The sequence below is a fragment of the Vipera ursinii genome, assembly GCF_947247035.1.
Source record: "Vipera ursinii genome assembly, chromosome: 12".
Taxonomy (NCBI): domain Eukaryota; kingdom Metazoa; phylum Chordata; class Lepidosauria; order Squamata; family Viperidae; genus Vipera; species Vipera ursinii.
The window spans coordinates 11,552,854-11,579,793 of record NC_139525.1 but is presented as its reverse complement, the minus strand read 5'-3'; the positions used below and the strand labels follow the sequence as shown (position 1 = coordinate 11,579,793).

Below are 26,940 nucleotides of genomic sequence, written 5' to 3'. Positions count from 1 at the left end.
ACAGAGATAAAAGGCGTACAGAAAAAAGCTTATGAAGGAGAAAAACATATCACCACCCAGAGAGCCATTCAAGCACACAGAACTATATAGTTTCAGAGAAATATGCACAGAATGCATAAAGCTGTGCAAACTTTTTCCGAACATCTGTAAATGGTCCCAATGTTGAGGAATTTAGGGGAAATGAAATGGGCCATTCTGGGGGGGGGGTTGTCACCATTTTTAGCAGAAAAAAAAATCTCACTATAATGTCCTAGGGCAGGGGTAGGCAACCTCGGCTCTTTTATGACTCGTGGACTTCAACTCCCAGAATTCCTGAGCCAGCCATGCTGGCTCAGGAATTCTGGGAGTTGAAGTCCACGAGTCATAAAAGAGCCGAGGTTGCCTACCCCTGTCCTAGGGGATCAGTGGTAAGAAATACAGAACACAAACTGAATATCTGTGAAGATCGTCATCCAGATCATAGTTGTCTCTGAGACGCTTTTTTCTTCTTCAAAAGGCAACTGGACTGGTGTTTTTTTTTCCCTTGAGGAAGAAGAGAAACTCCACATTTTGGATAGAGAGAGGATCGTTGGTTTGAAAGAGGGGCAATAGAATCCATCTGTGTTAGAATTGAACACCACCCATCTCCAGTCTACACACGCACAACTTGCAGTAGTTCCAAGAAGATTCCACAACTAATTTCACCTAGCTCCGGTGACCCTGAGGGCACAGATAAACCCCCAAGTGGCCTCAAGAGCTCTCAGGGAGAGTGTTAATGACCAGATGACTAGAAAGAAATACAATCCTTCCATCCCTCACCTTCCTGTCAGAACCTATTATTATATGCCCCACCATCCAATCTTGGTGGAGCAGTGGGCTAATGCCTCCTTAAGTAACACCAGCTGCCTGCAATTAGTGCAGGTTCGAGTCCCACCAGGCTCAAGGTTGACTCAGCCTTCCATCCTTCCGAGGTAGGTAAAATGAGGACCCAGATTGTTGGGGGCAAGAGGCTGACTCTGTAAACTGCTTAGAGAGGGCTGTAAAGTGCTGTGAAGCGGTATATAAGTCTAAGTACTATTGCTATTGCTATCTCTGCCATGGTAGCACAGTGGATAGAATACAGTATTGCAGGCAAACTCTGCCCAATGCCAGGAGTTTTTTCCTGACTGGCTCAAGGTTGACTCAGCCTTCCATCCTTCCGAGGTAGGTAAAATGAGGACGCAGATTGTTGGGGGCAATAAGCTGACTTTGTAATAATGCCGCTTGGGGTTTGTGTGAAAGCCCTAATAAGCAGGCATATACATAGAATGAAGGCTACTGCTAAGCACATTGATTTGTGCTTCTTAGATTGTAAGCCGCCCTGAGTCTTCGGAGAAGGGCGGGATATAAATGGGATTTTAAAAAACAACTCTCAGTACCTATCCTTCCACCCTTACCCCCACCCCTCCATCAGAACAGATGAAGCTTCTTGGATGAGAAGCAAAATATTTTCTTCCTCTTCCTCAAGGGGCGGAAAAAACACACAATTCAATTGCCTTTTGAAGAAAAAAAAAGCACTTTTCAGACCACCCAAACTAAACCATTTATTTCATTCATTCATCAGGAATTCACGATCCCTTTAAATTGTGATGATATCAAAGGGAACTATTTTAATACACTGTATTTTGCTCCTGGATCTAGGATGCCAGGAGGTTGAAAAGATTAACGTGTATAACACTGGAAATGCTGGGTGGAGAGGAAGGAAATTGTGTTGGGAGAAACAGGACCCTTATCAAAATCCTGCTATCCTCTTGATTAAGATGTTTGGTTTTATTTTCATATGTACAAAGTGGAAAGCCACAGCGGGTATGGATTTTTTTTATTTTTTATTTTAATCCCATTTATATCCCGCCCTTCTCCGAAGACTCAGGGTGGCTTACAATCTAAGAAGCACAAATCAATGTGCTTAGCAGTAGCCTTCATTCTATGCATATGCCTGCTTATTAGGGCTTTCACAAACACACCCCAAGCGGCATTATTACAAAGTCAGCTTATTGCCCCCAACAATCTGGGTCCTCATTTTACCTACCTGGGAAGGATGGGAGGCTGAGTCAACCTTGAGCCTGGTGGGATTTTTTATTTTTTATTTTAATTCCATTTATATCCCGCCCTTCTCCGAAGACTCAGGGCGGCTTACAAACTTAGCAGTAGCCTTCATTCTATGTATATGCCTGCTTGTTAGGGCTTTCACACACACACCCAAGCGGCATTATTACAAAGTCAGCTTAACTGCCCCCAACAATCTGGGTCCTCATTTTACCTACCTCGGAAGGATGGAAGGCTGAGTCAACCTTGAGCCTGGTGGGACTCGAACCTGCGCTAATTGCAGGCAGCTGGTGTTACTTCAGGAGGCATTAGCCCACTGCTCCACCAGTGGATTGCATTCTTGGGAAAAAAAATCAGAAAATCAGAGAGGAGTTTACAGGCAAACCAGATGCCAGGAAAAAAAGGAGAGACAAAATCAAACTTGCCAATGGATAAGTTCAGTTATTCCAATCTGCCACACCACAGATCTCTTAGGACAGGGGTCCCCAACTGCCGGACCCTGCACAGTCCACAACCTGCCAGGATCCCCAGTATGCAAAAAAGCAAACCTCATCCATGCATGTGCTGGATGCAGGCAGCACACAAACACACACACACACACACACACACACACACAGAGAGAGAGAGAGAGAGAGAGAGAGAGACTGAGGACAAACCACCCTCCATGGAACTAGTTCCTGTATTTTCTCCAAATTTGGAGAAAGGTGGCCACTAACTCTGGATTGACATCAAAATTGGTGGTACTGGGCAGATTATTTAAGATAACTTATTGTTAAAACTGAATGCGAGCCAGTTTAGTGTAATGGTTAAGGCACCAGGCTAGAAATCCAGGAGACCATGAGTTCCAGTCCTGCCTTGGGCACAAAGCCAGCTGGGGTGACTTTGGGCCAGCCACTTTCTTTCAACCCTAGGAAGGAGGCAATGGAAAGCCACTTCTGAAAAACCTTGCTAAGAAAACTGCAGGGACTTGTCCAAATATTTTTTAAAGTTGTAAGCCGCCCAGTTACCCTGAAGTAAGGTAGGCGACCAATACATTTTACAAATAAACACAAAAATAAATAGTCTCGGAGAAATGGACATGGTTGAATGGAAAGGAGAAAAAAGAACAGATTCAAGCTTCTCAAAGCAACGTTGCCTCCAATGCCCACACCCCTCAGAATTTGGCAATGCAGTTTATGCCTAAACATGCACATTAGGAACAAGGTGTGAGAGATGGTCGAAACATACGAAACAGACATGCATGTGTTAAGCAAACTTGCACTCAAACATACAGTTGCAAAAATGAATATGAATTTACAAGGGGGTCTTTTAGGGGGAAAAAATTACATTGGAAACATTTGCCCAGGGAACCTAAATTTAGACGAGTGTTTTTTCCTTGAATCATTTCAAAACTGCTTTTATGGTTTACTGCTAAACGGAAGAAGGAGTGAGAAGGGGAATCTGGATTCTTAAAAAATAGGAAATGTATCTTTAATGACCATTTTACAAAACATGTAATAAAACAGAAATTCAGGGCTGAAGGAAACTCTGGTCTACCGCCTTCATTTTTCCATCTAGTGCAATAAGTTGGCAACTTCAATAAGTCAGCTACTGGGGAGGCAAGTCTGGTCTTAAGGGATGTGGTGAGAAAATAAACATTTCCACAGGATGGCAGTGGTGTGTACATATGGAGTTAAGTGAATTTGATGATCTTCTGTCCTAACAATGCAGTTCATCACCACCAAAAGAAATAAAAAGGACTGCAGACAATCAAGCATTTTCAACAGGAGCAACAAAATGTTGCACCTTAAACATTAACATGCTAATAAATGTATTGTCATATACGTTTTGCCAGATTATGATATATGCACGTCTCTGCTGAAATTCTTTTAGTAAATGAAATATATATATATATCACTGATTGACAGTGCTTTTTCAGGTTAAGGTGAGGGAGGCAAAAGAGAAGACTTGGGGCGTAGAAATGAAAGTGGTGCCAAGACTATGTATTATCATAGTATTTAAATATGTATGCATTTTAACTGGAACAGCTTGTGGAGACAGAGATAGAGAGATAAAGATGGAGACAATTTCTTCTGACTAAAATCTGTTAAATTTATCATTTCATGTAGGATATTGTCTACACACTGCATAAAACTCTTCCAACATATCATTAAGCTTAATTCAAAATTCACCCCTAAGTCTCAAATTCATACCATTCCAGGTAATTTTTCATATAACTACTTCTTTTTGCTACTTTTTAACCCTTCGGGATTACTAGCTTTTAATTTGATATAGGAGATTGCTTCTAAGAAGTTTCTTAACAAAATTTGCTGACAGGAAGGTTACAATGGAAATCCCCCACCATTAGCACTCTGGCCAACTTTTTATTATGTGGCTTCCAAGGCCACACGATTGTTCAGTGTGGTTGGATGAGGCCTGCAACGGTTGGCCATTGCTGCTGTAGAGGAGAACCACATATCTTAAGAATCACATATTTTGTTCTTTGCAAAACACAGTTTCGGATCCTGGATTCTACTGCAAGTAATATGATTCATCACTGTTTAAAGAAGAGGTTAAATGCTGAGAAAATTCAGTTGTATGCAATATTAGCAGAAAAATTAAGCTGAAAGCAGGAGGGGATGGGTGATTGACTGCCAAATCATGGTCTGGGAAACTATGAATGAATATTACATTTGAATATAATCTTAACATGCATTTTAAGATTTCATCTGACCGAGATCAATCTTGCATGTCTAGATAGTCTTCATATCATGCTAAGCAGTGCTTCTTAGGCATTATTTATTAAATAAACCGCAGTTGGTTGGACTTGCATAATATATCTCTGGTTTGCATACCACAGGCCATATCTCTGGTTTGCATACCACAATCTCAGGATTTATCCCACACATTAAGCCCAGGGCAAAACACATCACATTTTGATGCCATGTGTGAAGCCAACCATGATTTAAGCTGTTATACTACTTATATTTCTACCAAGTTTTATTGAAATCCATTCCAATGCAAAGTGTTTTGGGGTCTGCAGACTTTTCCATTCAAGAGGGCTACAGGCCTATGCCTGACGGGATATTAGGGAGAGAATAATATGTCTGGATTAGTCCCAGCAATCAACCAAATGCAATTGTTTTGGGAGGTTCCGCGAAGGCCTCCATCTAAGAGAAACCATGTAAAGCAAAACAGAATGACAAAGGCCTTTGTCCTTTTTAAAAATCATATACTGCCATCTATCATTTCCACAGTAAAATCCATCATTATCGTTATTCTTTGATCAGAACTCGGCCATCTTTGCAAATTCTCTCATGAATGGGAGCAAAAAAGCTCAAGATTTCAATCTGTGCTGGAGAGAGTGAAACGAGCAGATTCATCAGCCAATGACAGGACTTTCATTTCTTCAGTCTGGGTTGGATTCCTGGGCATTCAGCCATGTTTCCGGTGCTAAAGCAGGAAATACCTATTTCTTTTTCTTTTTTCTCTCAGAGACCTCTCTCCATTCATTGCATCATTAACGGGTGGGCATATTCTGCCACCCTAATACCAAGAGTGTAGCAACACCCACATGTCCTGCATAGAGTGAATGAGATTTTTTTTTTAATTCACCTGAATTTTGTAGATTTGGTGCCTTTTATTTTTTTATTTATTTTTATTTTAATTCCATTTATATCCCGTCCTTCTCCGAAGACTCAGGGCGGCTTACAAGCTTAGCAGTAGCCTTCATTCTATGTATATGCCTGCTTATTAGGGCTTTCACACACACCCCCAAGCGGCATTATTACAAAGTCAGCTTATTGCCCCCAACAATCTGGGTCCTCATTTTACCTACCTGGGAAGGATGGAACGCTGAGTCAACCTTGAGCCTGGTGGGACTCGAACCTGCACTAATTGCAGGCAGCTGGTGTTACTTAAGGAGGCATTAGCCCACTGCTCCACCAAGGCTCTTTAGGGATGTTGGAACTACAACCCACCAAATTATCACTTACCTGAGAAACAGGAGGACACCAGGCTGAAGGAGAGGACTGGACTTACAGGATTCTTGTGCATTAGGCATTCACAGCAATTGCCAGATTGCAGGGGGTCTGTTTGAGAAAGAGATGCCTTACTGAAACTTCCTAGAGCTGCCACATCACACAATGCCCGCACACACACATGCATACATTTATTGGAGCAAAAATGTAACACTCTGAAGGCGGCTTAGAGTAGAGAATCCATAATCTCAATGATTAAGCCAGAGTTGAGCGATGCTAATTCTTCTGGGGCGTCCATTTTACCCCTTGGCTTTGCAGAGACAGTTTAACGTGGTGACATCATTTTCCACTCTTTTAGATGTTTAATTGTTGTAAGACTTCAGAGACGGCTCTTTGATTGCTTAAGTTGTTAGTAAGGGCCCTTGGTGCTCTCTGAGCTTGGTTGTTTTCTTGCAGATATTTCAGCACCTCAGTCAAGCAGCAAACAATACTCTAATCAAGGAATTGCCAAGAAGATAAAACAATCGAGCAGACAATCAATCAGCAAGCAGGAGATAATATCCTGATCAAGGAATCACCAAGAACACCCCCACCAACACCGACAGGGCAAGCCACTTGTATATAAACAGGGAGTAAACCCCACTCCCTGCTAGCACTGATGTTGTTACCTAGATGGGCCATGGAATATCTGCAAGACAACAAATATGTTCGAAGAGTAGCAAGGATCCCATAGTAGTTCTCCTCCTCCTCCTCCTCCTCCTCCTCCTCCTCCTCCTCCTCCTCCTCCTCCTCCTCCTCCTCCTCTAACAACAACAACAATAACGAAAACCAAGCTCAGAGAGCACCAAGTATCTCATTGTTCAACCCTGCACTACAAGTATTTTCTTCTTCTGTAAATTGTTAGCGTGGTTGATTTTTGCCCCTGAATTGCAGCAGAGTTAAGTCCAAGGTCTCCCTTGGCCTACAGCTGGAGAATTGCCCAGCTCGGAGGTGAGCCAGTTTAGAGGAGGAACAAAACCAGCCTTTGAGCGTTTTATTGCTGCAAGATATCCGCATTTTCAAGCTGATTGGAAGAAAGGTCCTCGTGCCAACAAGTTAAAAGCCCAAGCTGCTTTCTGTCTCAGGATTTACATTAAGGAGCATTAAGTGGTCACCAGGCACCAACTGGCAAGAATGAAAGAAAAGCTCTTTACACGCACAGTTAGCACTCGGGCGCTCCGAGTTCACCTCAAAGCATTAAAGTCTTGATCTGGCCCTGGAATTGATTTTTAAAAACAGGTTTAGAAAGTGTAAGTTGCAGTGAAAGAACTGCAGCACAGGGAGTCCTCGACTTACGCTCACAGCTGAGCCCCAAATTTCCACGGTAAGCAAGGCGGCGAAGTGAGTTTTTGTCCCATTTTACGACCTTTCTTGCCACAGTGGTTAAGAGAATCACTGCAATTAACTCGGTTGTTAACGGGCTTCCCTGATGACTTTGCTTATCGGAAGGTTGTTAAAGGGGATCACATGACCCCGGGGGATGCTGCAAACGTCACAGAGATGAGTCAGTTGTCAAACAATCTGAATTTGGATCACGTGGCCATGGGGATGCTGCAACGGTCACAAGTTGTGAAAAATGGTCATACATCACTTTTTTTCAGCGTCGTAATTTTGGACAGTTACTAAACGAGCAGTGGTAAGTTGAGGATTAACTGTAAGTAGCGCCCAAACAATAAGCCGTATTGTAGCTGAGCCAGAGATGATGTAATCCTGTTATAACACTGCCTGCCATTCTATGCAAATCTAGGCACTAAGGAAGACATTTTAATCACTCAGCTGTCTCCCAGTATGGCAGAGATTTCCTGGTTCCTATTTTCCCCCTCAAACCCATTAAAATAAGATGAATATATCCCCTACATTGTTTATTCTAGTGCAAGTGAGAAAAAGCCAGCTTCTGGTTAAAAAGTTACACCGAACAACTTCCTTAAACGCTCTCCGGAGTCGATTCTAAAAAGATACCCAATACAGGTAGTCCTTGATTTACAACAGCTCATTTAGTGACCGTTCGGAGTTACAACGGCACTGAAAAAAGTGAGTTATGACTGTTTTTCACAGTTACGGCCTTTGCAGCATCCCCACGGTCGCGTGATCCAAATTTAGGCCCTTGGCCAATGACTCATCTTTATGACGGCCTCAGTGTCCTGGGGTCACGTGATCCTCTTTTGCAACCTTCTGACAAGCAAAGCTAATGGGGAAGCCGGAATCACTTAACAACCCTGTTACTAACGTAACAACTGCAATGATTCACTTAACAACTGTGGCAAGAAAGCTCATAAAACTCACTTAACCAATTTCTTGCTTCGCAAATGGAAACTGTGGACTCAACTCTGGCCAGGAGGCGAGGACTCTCTGTCACATTGACATGGGTTGGCCCTTCTCCGTGGCAGACGTGCCATGTCAGTCAAGGACCCACTCACTGCCTTCTTCCTACGGTGGCCTATATATAGACTCCACCACTATAGCAGAACTGTGACCCTTGGGTGCTACTTTCTGAAATTGCTCATCACTCAGTATTCCTCACAAGGTGCACGTTGGAAAAAAATACATCTGCTGTAGAGGTTTACGAGTGCCTCAGTTTGACACTTTTAACATCCGCACTGCTTCACCTCCTCTTTCGGCCACACGTGAAAAGAAGAATTGCAGTTTTGCTTTCTATAATAAGCAGAGGAGGGGGAAAACGCAGCGGAGCATCAAACTTTTGTTCTTACACGGAGACTGCAAAGGAGGTGATTGAAGGCACAGGAGAGAAATGATAAAGGTAGGACTTTCATTTAATGCAGTGGGGTTATCTTAGCAGGCAGATGTGTCTTGTAAGCAGTTGGGAAGCCATTTGCTGAAGCTCTGTTGCGTTTCCCTCAAAGCATTTACCTTTGCGAATGGAAATAAAAATAAAATCAAAGAGAGGAACAGTTCATCAGGGTTAGAGTTGGGGGAACTTATGCTGGGAAAGTCTAAGATTTCACAACTGCAAAAAAATCCATAGACTTTGATACATTTAAACACCTCAAATAGCCATGTGTGCACCTCCATTTGGGGAAAAAAGAAAGTTAAATCGATTTGTAAGTATACAAGCATCTTTCTTATACAGTGTTCTGTTTCTGAAATTGCAGACAAAGGAATTGGATTCTTTCTTTCTTTCTGGAGAGATCAAAAACTGAATTTATGATGGAGGGCAAGAAATGATTGAAGTAGTATTGTTGAATAATTGCTATTTGCTTCCTGGCTTTCGGTATATGTATATAAAAAAAGGTAAAGGTTCCCCCGCACATGCGTGCTAGTTGTTTCCGACTCTAGGGGCCGGTGCTCATCTCCGTTTCAAAGCCGAAGAGCCGGCGCTTGTCCGAGGACGTCTCCGTGGTCATGTGGCCGGCATGACTAGATGCCAAAGGCGCACGGAACGCTGTTACCTTCCCACCGTAGTGGTCCCTGTTTTTCTACTTGCACTGCTAGGTTGATATATATATATATATATATATATATATATATATATATATATATATATATGCATAATATTACATAATATTACTTTAAAAATATGTTTACGGAGCTACCTGCTTAGAGTAAATCTGAAAGTCAGTTAAATGTAGCAATTCAGGCACAAGTCTACAATTCAGAAGAATATGAGTTTCAATCATGTCTTAAGCACAAAGCCAGCTTGCTGACCTTGAGCCAGTCACTCTCTCTCAGCCCTAGGAAGGAGACAATGGCAAACTACTTCTGGAAAACTTTGCCCAGAAAATTGCAAGGACTCAAGCAGGCAGAATTTGACAGAATTAGGCACGATTGAACAGAAGGAAGGAAAAAAAGAAGAAGAAGAGATCTATTTAAGTCAAAATGCCAACTGAGATTTTATGAAATTAATGGATTCTGCTCCAAGCCATGATTAAATCTGGCTAAAACTCAAGGCTTTCCCTACTTGATAAAGGAACCTAACTTTGGACAAGAAATCACGTTCTTGGAAAACGACTGACACACCCACAGGAGATTATTTTGTTAAACTTGTCTGCAATTTTGCCATAGAATTACAGCAGAAAAAAAATCCCATCTCTCCATTTTGAAGAACTGGTTCCACAGCTAACTTTTTTTTAAAAAAAATATTACCAGTAGCACAATCCCAGTTTGGTTGGGAGCCACACATTGAAAAAAAATGGACAGCTTTAAATTTAAGCAAGAATTTGAGATGCATTTAATCAATATGGTTGTCAAAAGCGAAAATAAGATGCATCCATAATGTTTAAAATTGCTTCTTATACAGTAGTCCACGCCTTAATCCTATCTTCTTAACTGAACTAAGGAGAAATTTCCTGACAGTTAGAACAATTAATCAGTGGAACAACCTGCCTCCAGAAGTGGTGAATGCTCCAACACTGGAGGTTTCTAAGAAGAGACTGGATGGCCATTTGTCTGAAATGTTATAGGGTTTCCTGCCTGAGCAGGGGGTTGGACTAGATGACCTCCAAGGTCCCTTCCAACATCATCGTCATCATCGTTGTTGTTGTGGTTGTTGTTGCTGTTGTTGACTTAAAACTCATAAATGCTCCCAGAGGTGCCCAGCCAGCCATAAAGTGCTAGTTTTAACCTGTAAAGGCCTTCATAAATTGGCTCACAGGTATCCCCATGTGTCCCCTCCAGGTAGGGTTGATCCATACAGCTGTTCCTTCATCCCAGAAAAGAGAACTTAAGGTCCTCTCCATTCAAGTCATGGGGGAGAGATAGAGAAATCTTGCTCTACAGTAGCCCTTTACGTCTGGAATCATTTCTCCCAAGAGATTTAACTGGTTTCTGTCCTCTTGTGTCTAAGAAAAAGGATCAAAATAATTCTGCTTCGTAAGAGCCTTCGGAACAAGATGAAGCGATAGAATGGTTACCCGTAGGGAGTGTGTCACTGTCTGGTTTTTCAGTTGTATCTGTGGAAACCTGTGGGAGTTCTGCTGCTGGGATGAGACACCATGAAATGACTAAATAAACTTCTGCTGCTTGGAAAGACACTTTATAAACAAATCAATCCCAGCCAACGCAACCTACAGCATGTCGACAATATGTCTATCAGAGCCCCCAAAGGAAAACTGGTGTCAGATTATGGAGTCTTTTATCTAACATTTGCCAACGTTCTTGGCCCAGTCGAGAGAAGACACTTTTCTTTAATTTGGAACGGTTGTGTGTCTACGAAAGGCAACATGGGTCTGCCCACAGTATCCATGGATTAAACTTGATCTCTCTTAAAACTGTAACATGGTCACATTGAAACGACCAATGTATAATAATAGTTGAACGCTCTGAGGGGGTCCTTGGCGCTCTCTGAGTTTGCTTGTTTTCTTGCAGACGTTTCCTTGCCAAAGTAGGTAACTTCATCAGTGCTACCGGTAGAAAGGGATGCAGTTTGCAGTTAGTTTATATTCTATTGGCTTTCCTATCATTTTGCTGTTGGCTTCATTGGTAGTTTCTTGATTGGGGCATTGTTTCCTTGACTGTTGGTCTGAAGTTAACTTTGGAATTAGTCTATGCTGATCTGGGGGCTGGTGGGGAGGTGCTTGGGTCTTTTTGTTCCTTTATGGGCAGCACCCAGATCAGCATAGATTAACTCCAAGGTTAACATCAGACCAGTAATCAATTAAGGTAAAAGGTAAAGGTTCCCCCGCACATGCGTGCTAGTCGTTTCCGACTCTAGGGGCCGGTGCTCATCTCCATTTCAAAGCCGAAGAGCCAGCGCTTGTCCGAGGACGTCTCCGTGGTCACGTGGCCGGCATGACTAGATGCCAAAGGCGCACGGAACGCTGTTACCTTCCCACCGTAGTGGTCCCTATTTTTCTACTTGCATTTTTACATGCTTTCGAACTGCTAGGTTGGCAGAAGCTGGGACGAGTAACAGGCGCTCCACTCTGCTACGCGGCACTCGGGATTCGACCCGCCAAACTGCCGACCTTCAAGCTCAGCGTCCAAATCCACTGAGCCACCGCGTCCCCTAATCAATTAAACAATACCCCAATCAAGAAATTGCCAAAAAGTCAACAGCAAAAAGCCCAGCCAAAGAATCTCAAAGACCACACGCCCACCAGCACAGACAGGCAAGCCCCACCCCTTACTAGCACTGAAGATGTTACCTAGTTTGGGGAATGAAATGTCTGCAAGAAAACAAGCAAGCTGAGAAAGCACCAAGGGCCCCTCATTTCAACTCTGAGCTATAAATATTCCCCTTTACTAGCTGAACATTCTTGTTTTTTTTCCTCCCTTTCTTTCTTTTCCTGCCAAGCTCCTCCAGTCTCTCCATTTTTATTCTAATGAGCAAAATATCCAATATCTATTTGGCAAAAAGGCTTAGGCAAAATGTGGTACAGTATTAAGAGCTTTTCCAGTAAAAGGTCTGTAATGCCCAATGGCAAGCAAGCGAAAGTTTAATCACTGCCCTTTAAATAGGAGAAAAATGGAAGAGGGATAGGAAGAGTAAATAAGACCGGTACTGGAGGAAAGCTGTATAACATTGCGTAATATAAAATAAATAAAAATGATGGTTTTTGTAATCGCTCCTGGATTTTCCATTCTTTTGGATCTAAAATAAACACATCTTTCTTTTTAGCTTGAGGCAGTAGAGATTTGAATCTTGGTAGGTTAACTACACCAGTTTGTTTGCATCAGTTTGTAGCCATCAGCTAGAAGCTTAAATTCTCCAATACAAGATAATCTTTATAGTTCAGGGTTGAACTATGGAGTCTTTGATGCTCACGAGTTGGGTTGTTGGCCTGCAGATGTTTCACTACCTGTCTAGATAACATCATCAGATGTTCCACAAGATTAAATTCTTTTTATACAACAGGGGGATTAAAATAAAGAGGTGGTGGCCATCCCTAATCTATTGTTAGTGGTATCAAAAGAATCAAATGAGTTGTGTTCACACAAACACCAAATCATGAAAAAATAACCATGTTCAGTGGAAATGCAGCTGCTGTCTTTGAAATTTCCCTGGTTAAGCATGAAGGGAAATGTCACATTCAAATCTATAATGAAACCATGAAGCTTACTTGGTGTTAGCCTTCAAGGTAGACCATGTCAGGAAACACCCACAAGAGTTACAAGAGAGTTACCTTATTGTTGTAGGGTAGAACAACATCTCAGAAGCCTGCTGAATTTTCTATGCCAAACAGAATAGAGTCTCAATGAATATGATTTTCTTGCTCATGGCCCTTTTAAACTAAGTTGTCATTTTCCCCTTATCAGCTCATCCATTTGCATTCTTTTTACACTTGGTTATATTGGTCCAGTCACTAGCAGACTTGTTATGAGGATATAATGATGAAGTGAGTGCGGCATAATTGTGATCTATATACTGCTAAAACTCTCATTAACATCACCTTCAACTGGGAAAAACAGTGCCTCATAAGGTAAAAATTTTTGAAGCAAGGAACCTCAAATGAGCTAATTTACAGAATATGTCCAAAATCCAGGACCCATGCCTCTCTAAGGAATAACATTTGGCTGCTTCAAGGCTGCTGGCTAGTGCTACATTGCTGCTACAGTCATGTAATCTCTAGTTCAACATTCTATGACAGTTTCCCAGCCAATCTTGCAATCCCTTGCTCCGTCCCCTGCCCAGCAGCAGCTTATGATTATTGTTTAGCTTTATGTATGGCATAAAAGCAGTAACTATATTTTCTTAATCTATGTTTAGTGTTTTGCAAATGAAAGATTGTACCCCATTTCTTTATACTTAAAATTATAGACTTTAGGATGCTAAATATAATGCAAGTGGGTGTAACCTTTCTGCTGATTTATATTGTTCCTACCAATTGAGTTCTAGGAGACGCTCCTTATGCCAGTTTTCTTCATGCTGAATCTCTCCAACTGTGTGAAACTATGTTTTTAGACTTGTCAACTAGCTGCTAACAGCATGTTTGAGAGGCACACTATCGGGGGAAATGATTTAGTAGGATAATATGAGATATAGCATCTTGCATTTTAATTAATCATTGAAAAATCTTCAGAGGGGGAATCAAATCTTAGCTATTTATATTAAAGAATTATACTATGGCTCAGATAACTGTGACAGAAGGGTTGGAAAAGCCATTGACTTAATGTTTTTCCTCAAACCACTGAATATTAAGTAATGGTCCTCATCTATCACAATCAAAGCCACCTGAAAAGTAGACATTTAGAAGCTTTTGTTATTAATGGCACTGGAATAGCTATTAAACACTTGATAGATTATGTATTCTGACTCCCATGATAAAGCAGAGTAAGAATTACAGCAAGATTATGTTCACCTTGTACATAATTGATTGATGAGCTAGAAGGAGATGCTTCCCTGCAGTTCTATCACAATCTCAGAAGATATGTTTGTTATGGAAGTCATACTTTCATTCAACTTTCAGAGGGAACAGACTGCTCCTAATCAAATATAATGATATCTAATAACATCATTGGGGAGGGAAGGAATTCTAAAATAATACAGTGAAATGATTCTACTTCTCCTCAACAAATCTACTGTGTATTAAGGTAGGTTCCAAGGAATAGAGGGACAGGCAGCACAAACAATTAAGAAATAGTGATTTTTACTATTAATCCTACTACAAGATACCTAATGAAAACAGAGGAGTGCATCTGTTACAAATTTGCTAAATCAATTTGTTCATGTACCATCAGGGACTTAAAGAAATAGACTCAGGAAAAGAAATTACCTGCTTCAGAACAGACAACTCTCAAAATATAGATGGACTGGCATAGTAGTCTTGAAAAAGTGAAATAAGACCCACTTGTCTATAAAACATTTTTGTTTATAAAGTATTTTTATACTACTAGATGTTGTTGTTGTTGATGATGATGATGACAATGCACTTTGACCAAGAGGAATAGAAATTGCAAGATAGTTTAAGAATGGAACATGAGTATTTATTTTTGGAGGGCCAAGAACCTCATGTGTCATCATTCAAATGGCAAGTATTATAGGATCTGTGCCAGTCATGATGCACCTGCTATTGTATTGGATGCTTTTAGAATCATAGGACTGGAAGGGACCTTGGAGGTCTTCTCAGCCCAACTCCCTGCCCAAGCCAGGAGTCCTTATACCATCTCAGACAAATGGACGTCCAATCTTTTCTTTAAAACCTCCAGCGATGGAGCACCCAGAAGTCTGGAAGGCAAGCTCTCCCATTGATCAATCATTTTCACTGTCAAGAAATTCCTTCTCTTTTCAAGTTGGTTGTCTCTTTAACAAGCTTCCACCCATCACTTCTTGTCCTGCCTTCAGGTGCTTTGGAGAGCAGATCTTTTTTGCATCGTGGTAACCAGAACTATAGGCAGTATTCCAAATGTGGTTTCACTAGTATAGTATAGGGTGGCACTATCATTTCTTGTGATCTTGATGCTACCCCTGTTGATGCAGCCTAAGAGTGTGTTGGCCACTGTTGGCTCATACTTAAGTGGTTGTCCATTAAGACATCTAGATTCCTCTCTACAATGACTTCCAAAGCAATCCCAACCTCAATAGAAGCAGCTTTATTTTCTCACCTTTCTTTCTGAACCAGGCAGGTAGAATATCTGGTTTCGGGGTGAGGTATCATCAATATGCCGATGATACCCAGCTCTTTATCTCCACCCCGAACCAAGCCAGTGATGCCCTCGATGTGATGTCCCATTGCCTGGAAGTGGTACGGATTTGGATGGGGGAAGAACAGGCTCCAGCTCAACCCGGCCAAGACTGAGTGGCTTTACGTACCGGCATCTCGTCTTGTCCAAGAGGTTCCATCTTTGGTTATGGGGGGAGAGGTGTTGCCTCCCGTTGATAGGGCGTGCAATTTAGGCGTCCTCCTGGATTCACGACTCAGTTTTGAAGATCATATTGGAGTCGTGGCCAGGAGGGCATTCGCCCAGGTTCGCCTGGTGCGCCCCTATCTGGACCGAGATGCCCTACGTACGGTCACTCATGCACTTGTTACCTCTCGGATAGATTACTGCAATGCTCTCTACATGGGGCTGCCCTTGAAGACCACCCGGAGGCTCCAGCTGGTGCAGAATGCGGCCGCGCGGGTAGTGATGGGAGCATCCCGATACTCCCATATTAGTCCCATAATAAATAAATAAATAAATATCCGTTGATGAAGTCAAGGTTAGGATGGCAGGTCAAGTAGCCATGGGTGTAAGCTCTGCCAATGGGGAGGACCTTGAGGCTCCAACTCTCTCCCTGATGTATCCAACAGAGGTGAGATGAGTTGGTTGATGGAAGCTATAACCAAGTCAACTTTGAGACACTCTTGCCTTGCATAAGACCACACAAACTTTTATTTGTATTTTTCTTCAGTTGCAGGTGATCAGCTCTGCTGTATTGCAGAATAACAGCTATAAAAGTCCTTTTTGGTATGGCAATTGAAAAGGAACAGAAGCTCTTCGCACAGGTGGTGGCTGTGATGTCTTGGATGACAATTGATTCTCCTTGCCTCTTATCGACATCGTACATTTGGGATTTATCTGTCTTCCCTTTACTCAAGACAAAACCTACTTGAGAAAGAGGACTCAAGACTCTGTGATAAAGTTGCTTCAAAAATCAAACACATGCCATAATCAGACAAGCTTATTTTAGGCAAAACTCAACAACACAATGAAGAAAGCTGAAGGAGGATCCAAAGATAAGCATAGAAGAATTAGAGAAGCATAAAGATCCTAAAGATTCTGGGGGTTTGGTTTTTTTTAAAAAAAAAAATTGATCCCCCTACAAAGAAACTGAAGCAACATCTGATTTTGCAAGCTTGCGAAAGAAAAAATGATGCAACAAAACCAAAATATTCAGATTTTACATACGTAGTGCCTCAGCCTTTTCATGTCCTTCCAGAGAATTCAAGATAGCAACAGTTTTAGTTAATCCTCTTACATAACTCCCAAGCCACTCCCATATTCCACAAGGAAAACCATGGCAACCAATGACTCAAACTACAGTGAAGATGAGTTTTTGAAACACTTATATGCCATCATGTACACAATCATCCTGGTTCCTGGGTTAATTGGGAATGTTTTGGCTCTCTGGGTCTTTTATGGGTATATGAAAGAAACTAAACGGGCCGTGATTTTCATGATCAATCTCGCAATTGCAGATTTGGCTCAAGTGTTATCTTTGCCACTAAGGATTTTCTATTACCTGTCTAAAAGTTGGCACCTGGGGAAGGAACTTTGCATGTTCTGCTTCTACCTCAAGTACGTCAACATGTATGCAAGCATTTACTTTTTGGTTTGCATCAGTGTGCGGAGATTTCAGTTCCTCATGCACCCTCTGAAGTTCAGCGACTGCAAACGCATCTACGACGTGTACATCTGCCTCGTTGGATGGGTCGTGGTTTGTGTTGGCTGCTTACCTTTCCCCCTTCTACGACTCACCTCCAACGAGACTTGTGCTGACAATAAATGCTTTGTGGACCTCCCCTTGAAGACTGCAGATGAACCTATCTCAATAGCAATGATGTCCCTAGGTGAGCTGGTTGGCTTTGTAACCCCTCTGTTGATCATCTTGTATTGTTCCTGGAAGACCATCTTATCTCTCCAAGAAAAGAATTCCGTTTCCCAAGACCTTGGGGAGAAACAGAAAGCCTTAAAGATGATCCTGACTTGTGCCATTGTCTTTTTAATTTGCTTTGGCCCTTATCACATCAGTTTCCCTTTGAATTACTTGGTCAAGTCCCAAATGATAGAAGATTCCTATGCCCGAAAGGTTATTTTGATCTTCCACGCAATTGCCTTGTGCCTTGCCAGTTTAAATTCATGTCTTGACCCTATAATTTATTACTTTACTACAGATGAGTTTCGAAGGCGGCTTTCAAGGCAAGATTTACAGGACAGTGTTCCATTTCATATCATGCACTGTGGATGTGCAAAGGAGCCATCCGAAATAAGTATAGTTGGATGATTGATAGGAAACTCATACTATGGGGTTGTTGTTTTGATTAACACCTTTATTTGATGCCATGATAACTTTGGGAAAAGCACAGATTTACCATAGCTTGTCTTCAATATAGATATTGACCATTAGTATGTCAAGTAATCTAGAGGTGGCCTTGGAGAAACTGTGTAAGGAAGAGTGCTCTCTTCATCAGAGGTATGAAGTAATGCAGTGTTTTTCTAGAGCTTTAATTTTATTTTGTAAATGACATTAGTACTGTGCACTCTTAATTTAAATGTCTCTGAAATAATTTATAAAATCCATTTTTGTACTTTAATAAATTTGATGTATATGATAACATATGTGTATGTAAAGTCTTTGTGAAATATAGTTTGTGAATAATGGAATAATGGATGACATATTTCGTAGAAAAACTATGGCTTCATCCAGAGCAGGCACATTCTCTGTTGCTGATTCTATTTAACCTATCTTGTCTTTCCTAATGTAATTTTACCTTTTTAGGCTTTGATTTTGTTTGGTTTAATGTTTGTTAACTGCCTTGTAAAATACACACATTTAAAAGGGGGGTAAAAAAGCTAAAAAAAAATATCATTGTCTACCTTTCCAGGCTAAAAAGATGATCTCTGCCAGTATTTATTAAACTTCTTTCCTCTCGGGACCCTTCCCACTTTTAAAAATTATGGAGGACCCCCAAAGGAGGGAGGGGTTTTTGGCAAAAAAAAACTCATTTAACAACCACCTTGCTTAGCAGTAGAAATTCCGGCCCCAACTATCCCAAAAGTGCTTTTTCAAAAGGGAACTGAACTTTCTTGCTTTTCTTTTTTCCTTGAAAACATTTCACTTCTCATCCAAGAGAGCTTCTTCTTCAGTTCTAAACTGAAATTTTCAAGGAAAAAAACACCCAAGGAGAAATCCAGTTGCCTTTTGGAAAAGCACCTTTGGGACAACCATGACCTGGACGATTGAGAATCTCCAAGGACATGTGACCCCCCCCAATTGTGGTCAAAGGTCAAGGACCACCTCTGTAGATCACTTGGAGAAGATTGTGTTTATTTCGCAAGAGTTATACAACCTTGTAATTTCCCATCAGGGTTCTGTTTAAGCATTGTGAAACCTGTCCATTGCTTTCCCAACTTTTCTCCATAAAAGCCCTCTCGCTCTTTGACATCTGCTGTTGGGAATGACATCGGGGATGGTGGTGCGGCACTGGCAAATCGGGAAGTCTTGGCTGGTGGCTGCCCTAAGACCATGAAAGTCCCTTCACACAAGATACTCAATCTTAAATCTAGGTTAACAAAACTTAACTGCTCTGTTTGCTTCACACGATAGGCCCGCACAAGCCATAGCTTTCATTAACTTGATAGTGATGTGCATATAGAACTGTGGTGGCACAATAGTTAGAATGCAGTATTGCAGGTTAATTCTGCTGACTGCCAGCAGTTCGACTCTGACCGGCTCAAGTTTGATTCAGCCTTCCATCCTTCCGAGGTGGGTAAAATGAGGACCCAGATTGTTGGGGGCAAGAGGCTGACTCTGTAAACCGCTTAGAGAGGGCTGTAAAGCACTGTGAAGAGGTATATAAGTCTAAGTAATACTGCTATTGATATCTCTGCCACGGTAGCACAGTGGATAGAATACACTATTGCAGGCAAACTCTGCCCAATGCCAGGAGTTTGTTCCTGACTGGCTCAAGGTTGACTTAGCCTTCCATCCTTCCGAGGTGGGTAAAATGAGGACCCAGATTGTTGGGGGCAAGAGGCTGACTCTGTAAACCGCTTAGAGAGGGCTGTAAAAGCACTGTGAAGAGGTATATAAGTCTAAGTCTACTCCTAACAAGATTTATTAACCGGATGATATTTTAAGATTGTTTTTGCTTCTTACAACTATTCTCTTTGCCTTTGTGATTGAATTAATTCTCTCTCTCTCTCTCTCTCTTTCTCTCTCTCTCTCTCTGTGTGTGTGTATCTCATCAACCTATGTTCTGAGCATGGTTTCCTTTCCTTTCACTGGCAGTTTAGCAATATTTAAAATGTCGGATGGGCAACTTAAAATACTACCCAAATCTGGATGCTCCCTAGAAGATGCTCTCTTCATTCTCCCAGAATTCTCAGGAACAACAAAACTGACTGGGAAATTCATGCAAATTTCTACAAGGCACTTAACTTGTGGAAAGCAGGATAAAATAGTTGTACTCTTCAAAAAGTTGAAAGCAACTCAGGGTTGTTTTTTAGTCACCTTATAACTAGATTTTACTTCCATGTCAAGGAGAGTAAGGATCTGTCTTGCAACCCCTTTGCTGATTCCACACCTGTCATTTTTTTTTATTGGACATAGTTGTTTTACTAAGGGCTGCAGTTGTTTTATTAAGGGCTGCACCTTGAAAGAAATAATACTGTTGAATCATTATAAAACTAATTCAGAACCAACAAAGCTCTCTTCACCTTTACTCCACACCCACTTTCAATTTTATTTCCGGATGGAACAAACTATTTTTTTTAAAAAAAAATCCCACCTCCCACCAGTTCTAGCCCAGCAAGATGATGTGACTGATAATTCTCACCTCATTCTGCTAACAACTATCATGTCAGGTGCATGGAAACCACAACTCAAAAGGAACAGTGATAAATAATAACTGCAATAGGAAACAGAGATCAAATGTGCCAAGGCTGATGCTGTGAAGGCAGGAAACAAAACTGAGGTGGCACATGTTACTACCATGCACTCGTGAGAGATATGCTGTGTTTGCAAAAGAGGCCGTTTCTTCTACGGGGACACCTATGAATGTGTCCTTATGTGTGGTTTCTGTGTTTCTTGGTTATTTGGCAAGAGGAAGAGAATATCAAAAATCTCATGAGAATTTCATTTTATTTGCCCAAGCAACATGGCAAGGTTCCTTAGGAGCCCTGGTGATGCAGTGGTTAGAATGCAGTTCTGCAGGCCATCTCTGCCCGAAGCCTGGAGTTTAATTCTGATCAGCTCAAGGTTGGCTCAGCTTTCCATCCTTAAAAAGGTAAAGGTTCCCCCGCACATGCGTGCTAGTCGTTTCCGACTCTAGGGGCCGGTGCCCAAAGAGCCAGCACTTGTCCGATGACGTCTCCGTGATCATGTGGCTGGCATGACTAGACACCAAAGGCGCACAGAACGCTGTTACCTTCCCACTGTAGTGGTCCCTATTTTTCTACTTGCATTTTTATGTGCTTTCGAACTGCTAGGTGGGCAGAAGCTGGGATGAGTAACAGGCGCTCACTCTGCTACGCGGCACTCGGGATTCGACCCTCCAAATTGCCGACCTTCTGATCGACAAGCTCAGCGTCCTAACCCACTGAGCCACCACATCCCTTTTCCCATCCTTATGAGGTTGGAAAATAGGGACCCAGATTGTTGGGGGCAAAGAGGCTGACCCTGTAATCTGCTTAGAGAGGGCTGTAAAGCACTGTAAAGCAGTATTAAGCGCTATTGTTGCTTCTTTAGAATACCGAATAGCAGTGTTGGAAGGGACCTTTTGAGGTCTTCTAATCCAGCCCCCTGCTCAAGCAGGGAACCCTACACCATTTCAGACAAATGGCTGTCCAGTCTCTTCTTAAAAACGTCCATTGTTGGAGCATTCACAGCTTCTGGAGGCAGGTGGTTCCACTGGTTAATTCAGTGGTGGCGAACCTATGGCACAAGTGCCAGAGGCGGTACTCGAGAGCCCTTTCTGTGGGCACATGCACCGTCACCCCAGGCCTGCCTCCCCGCATGGCCCCCTCTTCACCAGCAGCCCCCCCAGAGGAGAGTTGCCCTTGAGCACAGCCCATGTGGAGCAGCACAGCCAAGGACATGGCAGCTGGGCAGCGAGGACAAGACTCCACCCTCGCGCCATCACGCGCAAATGATGCTGCAGGGCGCAGGCGGATGGCATGGCCATGGTGCTGCTGGGCCACCTGGGCGATGTACTGTGGCAGGTATGGAGGCGGTGTGTGGTCCTGCCGGCAGGTGGGGCAGCAGGCATGGGGCAGAGCGAGGGTGGAGCAGGAGCGGGTGGGCCAGGGGTGGTTTTGGGGCACTCGGCCTCTAAAAGGTTCGCCATCACTGGGTTAATTGTTCTGCCAGGAAATTTCTCCTTAGTTCCAGGTTGCTTCTCTCTTTGGTTAGTTTCCATCCGTTGCTTCTTGTCCTGCCTTCCGGTGCTTTGGAGAATAGCTTGACCCCCCTCTTCTCTGTGACAGCCCCTCAAATATTGAAAGCCATTTAAGTTCTTGCTTTTATCAGTCTTTTCATGCTAATTGGTCAAGTCTGTCTAGCATGTTCAATTATATTGGATCAGGTAGCATGGGATATCCTTGTGTTGGGGAAGTTGGCCACTGGTTTAATATTGTGTGTGAAGGAAGGCATCATTAATTTTAAGCTGTTACCGGCACACCCCGACCTATGTAACCAGTTTGTTCCGGAAAGCTTTGCATAATTTGAGGTTTGTCTCAGAAAGTTATTCATGTGCCATAGTCCTTTGCACTGCATGCACAGCACAGCATTTAACGTGTGATGGAAATTTTAAATGTGGCTTAGGTAATTGTGTTTTGTTAACTGGCTGTACAGATTAATGCGAAGTCAGCTAAGATTCTCTCCTCTAGAAGTATCTCATTGTGAGCCACTTTGTTGTTGTCAATGACACTATTTAATAGTTGCTTTCTAGTGTAATTTAAATGCCCACCCACAACCATGTTAAAATTGTACCATTGTTAGGAGTGTGCAGGGGCCAGTGATTACTCTTTGTGCATTAGGGTTTACAACTTCAACTGGACCTCAGATGGGATAATTCATTGGGTGGTTGTTTCCTCTTGGTCTGAAGGGAGGGAATTGCAGTGCTTTGTCTACGAGGATTTACACTTCTATTTCTGTCTTAAAAAGACGCCCGGCCCCTCAAGTCAAGCAAAAGTACAGATGGTCCTCAGCTTATGATTACAATTCAGCCTGGAATTATGGCCGGGAAGTCGTTGCAGTTGTTAAGCAGGTCACCGTGTCATTTTATTACCCTTTTGGTGTTGGTTGTTAAGCAAATCCATTTTATCCAAGGGGTGGTTTTGTTTTGTTTTTTGCCAGAAAGCAAAAGTAAAGGCAGAAAACCACACACACACACACAAATAATAATAATGTTGAAAATTATGATCACCTGATTGTGGGAAACAGAAATGGTCCAAAGAGCAGCCCTGGTGAAGCAGTGGTTCGAATGCAGCATTGTAGGCTGGCTCTGCCCACAGTCAGCAGTTTGATTCTAACTGGCTCAAGGTCGACTCAGCCTTCCATCCTTACGAGGTCACTAAAGTGAGGACCCAGATTGTTGGGAGCAAGACGCTGATCTTGTAAACTGCTTAGAGAGGGCTGCAAAGCACTGTGAAGCGGTATATAAGTCTAAGTGCTGTTGCTACTCCTAACAAGATTTATTAACCGGATGCTAGGTTAAGATTGTTTTTGCTTCTTACAACTTCCCTCTTTGCCTTTGTGGTGCTATTGCTAAGGTGAACTGCATGCCAGGTTCCCAAAATGTGATTATAAGCTCATGGGTTGGGTGTGCAACCAGCATAATGTCGAGAATGGGTTGTAAGCACCTTGAGAGGGTGGGAGGGTGTCTTGTCATACCTTTGAATGAATTTTGGTGACTAAGCAAGGACTGCTTGTAATGTGGCTAAAAAGTGGCCACTTGGCTAAAGAGATCCAGTACTCCCAAACTGGGCGTTCAGGCAGCCCTCAACTTACAACAGTTCATTTTGTGACCAAAGTTACAACCGCACTGGGAAAAAAGCGACCTATGACCATTTTTCACGCTTACAACCATTGCAGCATCCCCCTGGTCACGTGATCAAAATTCAGATGCTTGGCAAGTGGTTCATATTTATGACGGTTGCAGTGTCCTGGGATCTTGTGATTCCCCTTTTGCGGCCTTCTGACAAGCAAACTCAATGGGGAAGTCAGATTCACTTAACAGCCGTGTCCCTAATTTAACAACTGCACTGACTGACTTAACAAGTGTGGCAAGGAAGGTCGTCAACTGGGACAAAATTCACTTAACAAATGTCTCACATAGCAACAGAAATAAGTTAATTTTAGGCTGTCGTGCCGGCAAATTGGTTGGCAATATAATAGAAATCACCTGCCTTGTGCAACCCATTTCTCCCTATGATGCCCATTAACTGTCATTGACCTGCTGAGAGAAAGAGTTAGCAAGAAATCGTCAGTGCAACATCTCCCCTAAAAATATCTCCTAACACGCCCGACGTGTCAAAATGTTATCTTTGAGTGGGTAACAAAAATGTGAACATTCGATCTGCACTTCTCGGAGGAAGTAGAACAGAAGCGTATTTTTTGACTTAGGAAGTTCTTTGTTGAAACTAAATATGCAAAACCAAAATAACTTACCGTAAAGCGTCAGATGGTCCTGGGCTGTTTTGACAGGATGTTTCATCCTCACTCCAGTCTCAAAATTTTTGCAAAGCTGTAGAAATTTCATTCACAATCATACACGAGGTGTTCATACAGCAAGATTTGGCTGTACCAGAAGATACAAGTTATTTTCATTTCAGCTTTTAAGTGACCCTGGAGCCTTTTTGGGGGGTGTAAACCACTATTGCTTACCGTTAAAATATACTTGACTGCCACTGCAGAATCTTTCATGCATCTTTGGAAGTTTTAGTAGAGATTTCCCCTTTTTGTTCTTGCAAACATCTCAATCAGAAAAAGAAAAACGAGGCTCGTTTGTGTAGCTTTCTTGGTGAAAAAGCAGCTGCACATGAGAACAGAAAGCAATTTTGCACCTCATTTTGTAAAGAAACCAGTCAATTCAGCTAGGCAGAATGCAGAGGGCCATTGACGATCAACTTTATTTTGAATTATTCGGCCCATTAATAATGTTGCTTGACCTTTGTTTACTGATACAATAGTCAAGGCACTAGTTACAGTTGTCAAGAAGAGCTACTGCATAAATTTAGTTTTTAGAAACACATGGGGCAGGGTTCTTCAAACTCAACTCATTGACTCTCAAACAATTGCATAAAAATGATTTAATACTTTAACTAACGGTACTACAAATAATATCAACCCTTTGGCATCTATATTTAGGGAACTAGATAGGGGAATATCTAACCATGACAACGTATCAATAGGACAGGGGTGTTAAACTGCTGGCCCGTAGGCTGCACATGTCACATGGAAGCCGCACCCAACCCATTGCCGTCAATGGCAAAACTGTCTCCATACGTTGCGCGACATCACGGGACGTCACGAGTTTGGCTTGTCTGCAATAGGGCAACTATTTCAAGATTGAATTAACCCCCCTGGATTTCACACTTCTTAAATCAAGGATGTGCTTTTCCTGGAAAGAAACCGGTTAAGACAGCTCGCCTTTTGAAATATACTTGTGATGGTCCGTGACAAGATGGGGAGAACGGTGCCCTCTAGCTATGCTGAACTAGGTCTCCTGTCCTTTCCAACTGCCCTTGATCTAAAATGGGTGCAAAAATGAGAAAGCAGACCAGAAGGGAATCATTTTATTTTACACGGCTTACGTGCATCAATAGCCAACATGCCAGTCAGGATGGCTAACTGCAGGTTTGAGCTTTGGCTGAGGGATTCTCTTTTAATCTCCTATTAAAAAAACCACAGTGTTTTGGAGCTGGTGAACAAACTTGTTTTTGCACTGTGTTAATGGCTGAAAGGCCAGGAAGAAAAGGCTTCTTTCATTCTAGCACCAGCTGCTTTGGGACTCTGATGAAGTGGCTACAGAGATCCGTTTCTCTTAGTCCCTCCTCACTCCTTTTTAGATCAAACTGAGTGCAATTATTTGAATTGATCCTCTGATGCTGCTGCAATTCTGCCTCCTCCCAAACTTTCAGCGGTCTTCCATTGAATCACATCACCAAAAGGCCTGGCCAGATTTTGGGACCATTTGAGCAGTTTAAAAAAAAATCCTTTTCCATAAATAACTCAGGGCAATGAACATATCTAACACACCTTCTATTTTCTTCCAAAGTGGATTCTGCAGAGGAACTGACTCACAGTCACCCAGCCAGCTTTCACACCAAAAACAGGACTAGGACCATTTACTGGCCTCTGACCTGATGCACTAGACCAAACCAGCTTTTATCTCAGTGCACAACCTCTATTAAAGAGTTGAATTTTTTTTTGGTTATGTTACAGTCTCAAGGATAGGCAGTGGTGGTGGGGTGGACCTACAAGGTTCAACTTACGACCAGACAGTTGAGTTCAACATTTTTGTTGCTAAGCAAGATAGCTGTTTTGCCCCATCCATTTGTTGTTAACTGAATCATTGCAATTCTTGTTAGTAACAAGGTTGTAAAGTGAATCTGCCTTCCCCATCGACTTTTGTCAGGTGGCAAAAGGTGATCACCTGATCCCAGGACACTGCAACTGTCATAAATACATGCCAACTGCCAGGCATCTGAATTTCAGTCATGTGACGGGGATGCTTGCTACAGTTTTAAGTGTGAAAAAGTTATGTCACTTTTTTTGAATACTGTTATAACTTCGAAAAGTCACTAAATGAAAGGTTGTTGAGGACCACCTGTATTATGTGGAGATGGACATCTGCTACTCCTACCTTCTCATGATTACTTGCCTTTACTCAAACCGTTTTTTGCATTTACACCCTGCCACACTTACTGGCCCTCTTGCTGGTGAACACAACTCAACTATCTTCATTGAACACACAACTGATTTCCTTTTGACTGCCAACACTGCCACCTAGTGGGAAGACGGGATTTCTTTCCCCCCTACTTGAATGTTGGGCCAGGAGGAAAATTATACTTAAATTATAAAGCATGTGACTGACATGCTGAGCAGACAAGTTCCAGCAAGAGCACTGCCCAGATTACTCCTCCGCAGTTATTAGTCCTAGGAAAAAAAACAACGTAAATGTAATTGATTCAGAAACCATTTACCTGCAGCAGCAAAAGGTCACCGTTGTCTCCTATCCATGGACCGAAAAAATCCCCTGGATTTAATTCCACCCCA

General features: G+C 42.3%; 1 protein-coding gene and 1 long non-coding RNA gene across 3 annotated transcripts; one reads left to right on the top strand and one right to left on the bottom strand.

The window, feature by feature from the left end:
• Window positions 1-6,002: 6,002 nt before the first annotated feature.
• Window positions 6,003-26,808, bottom strand: LOC310645856. 2 transcript variants are annotated; one of them, XR_014493597.1, is made up of 4 exons: window positions 26,759-26,808; window positions 24,547-24,694; window positions 24,331-24,460; window positions 6,003-6,134 (listed from the first exon to the last, which is right to left on the bottom strand). It is a non-coding gene; the product is annotated as an uncharacterized lncRNA (long non-coding RNA). The 2 variants fall into 2 exon arrangements; XR_014493598.1 differs by having other exon boundaries at window positions 24,547-24,636; window positions 26,734-26,804.
• On the top strand, window positions 8,778-18,376 carry LOC310646127 (putative G-protein coupled receptor 174). The gene is made up of 2 exons (XM_083372375.1): window positions 8,778-8,820; window positions 16,351-18,376. The coding sequence occupies exon 2, from the start codon at window positions 16,957-16,959 to the stop codon at window positions 17,941-17,943; it is 987 nt and encodes a 328-aa protein (XP_083228501.1). The 5' UTR covers window positions 8,778-8,820; window positions 16,351-16,956; the 3' UTR covers window positions 17,944-18,376.
• Window positions 26,809-26,940: the final 132 nt, after the last annotated feature.

Bases quoted from the DNA above. Each gene is read 5' to 3' on its own strand.
- LOC310646127 (XM_083372375.1), top strand. From the start codon at position 16,957: ATGGCAACCAATGACTCAAACTACAGTGAAGATGAGTTTTTGAAACAC.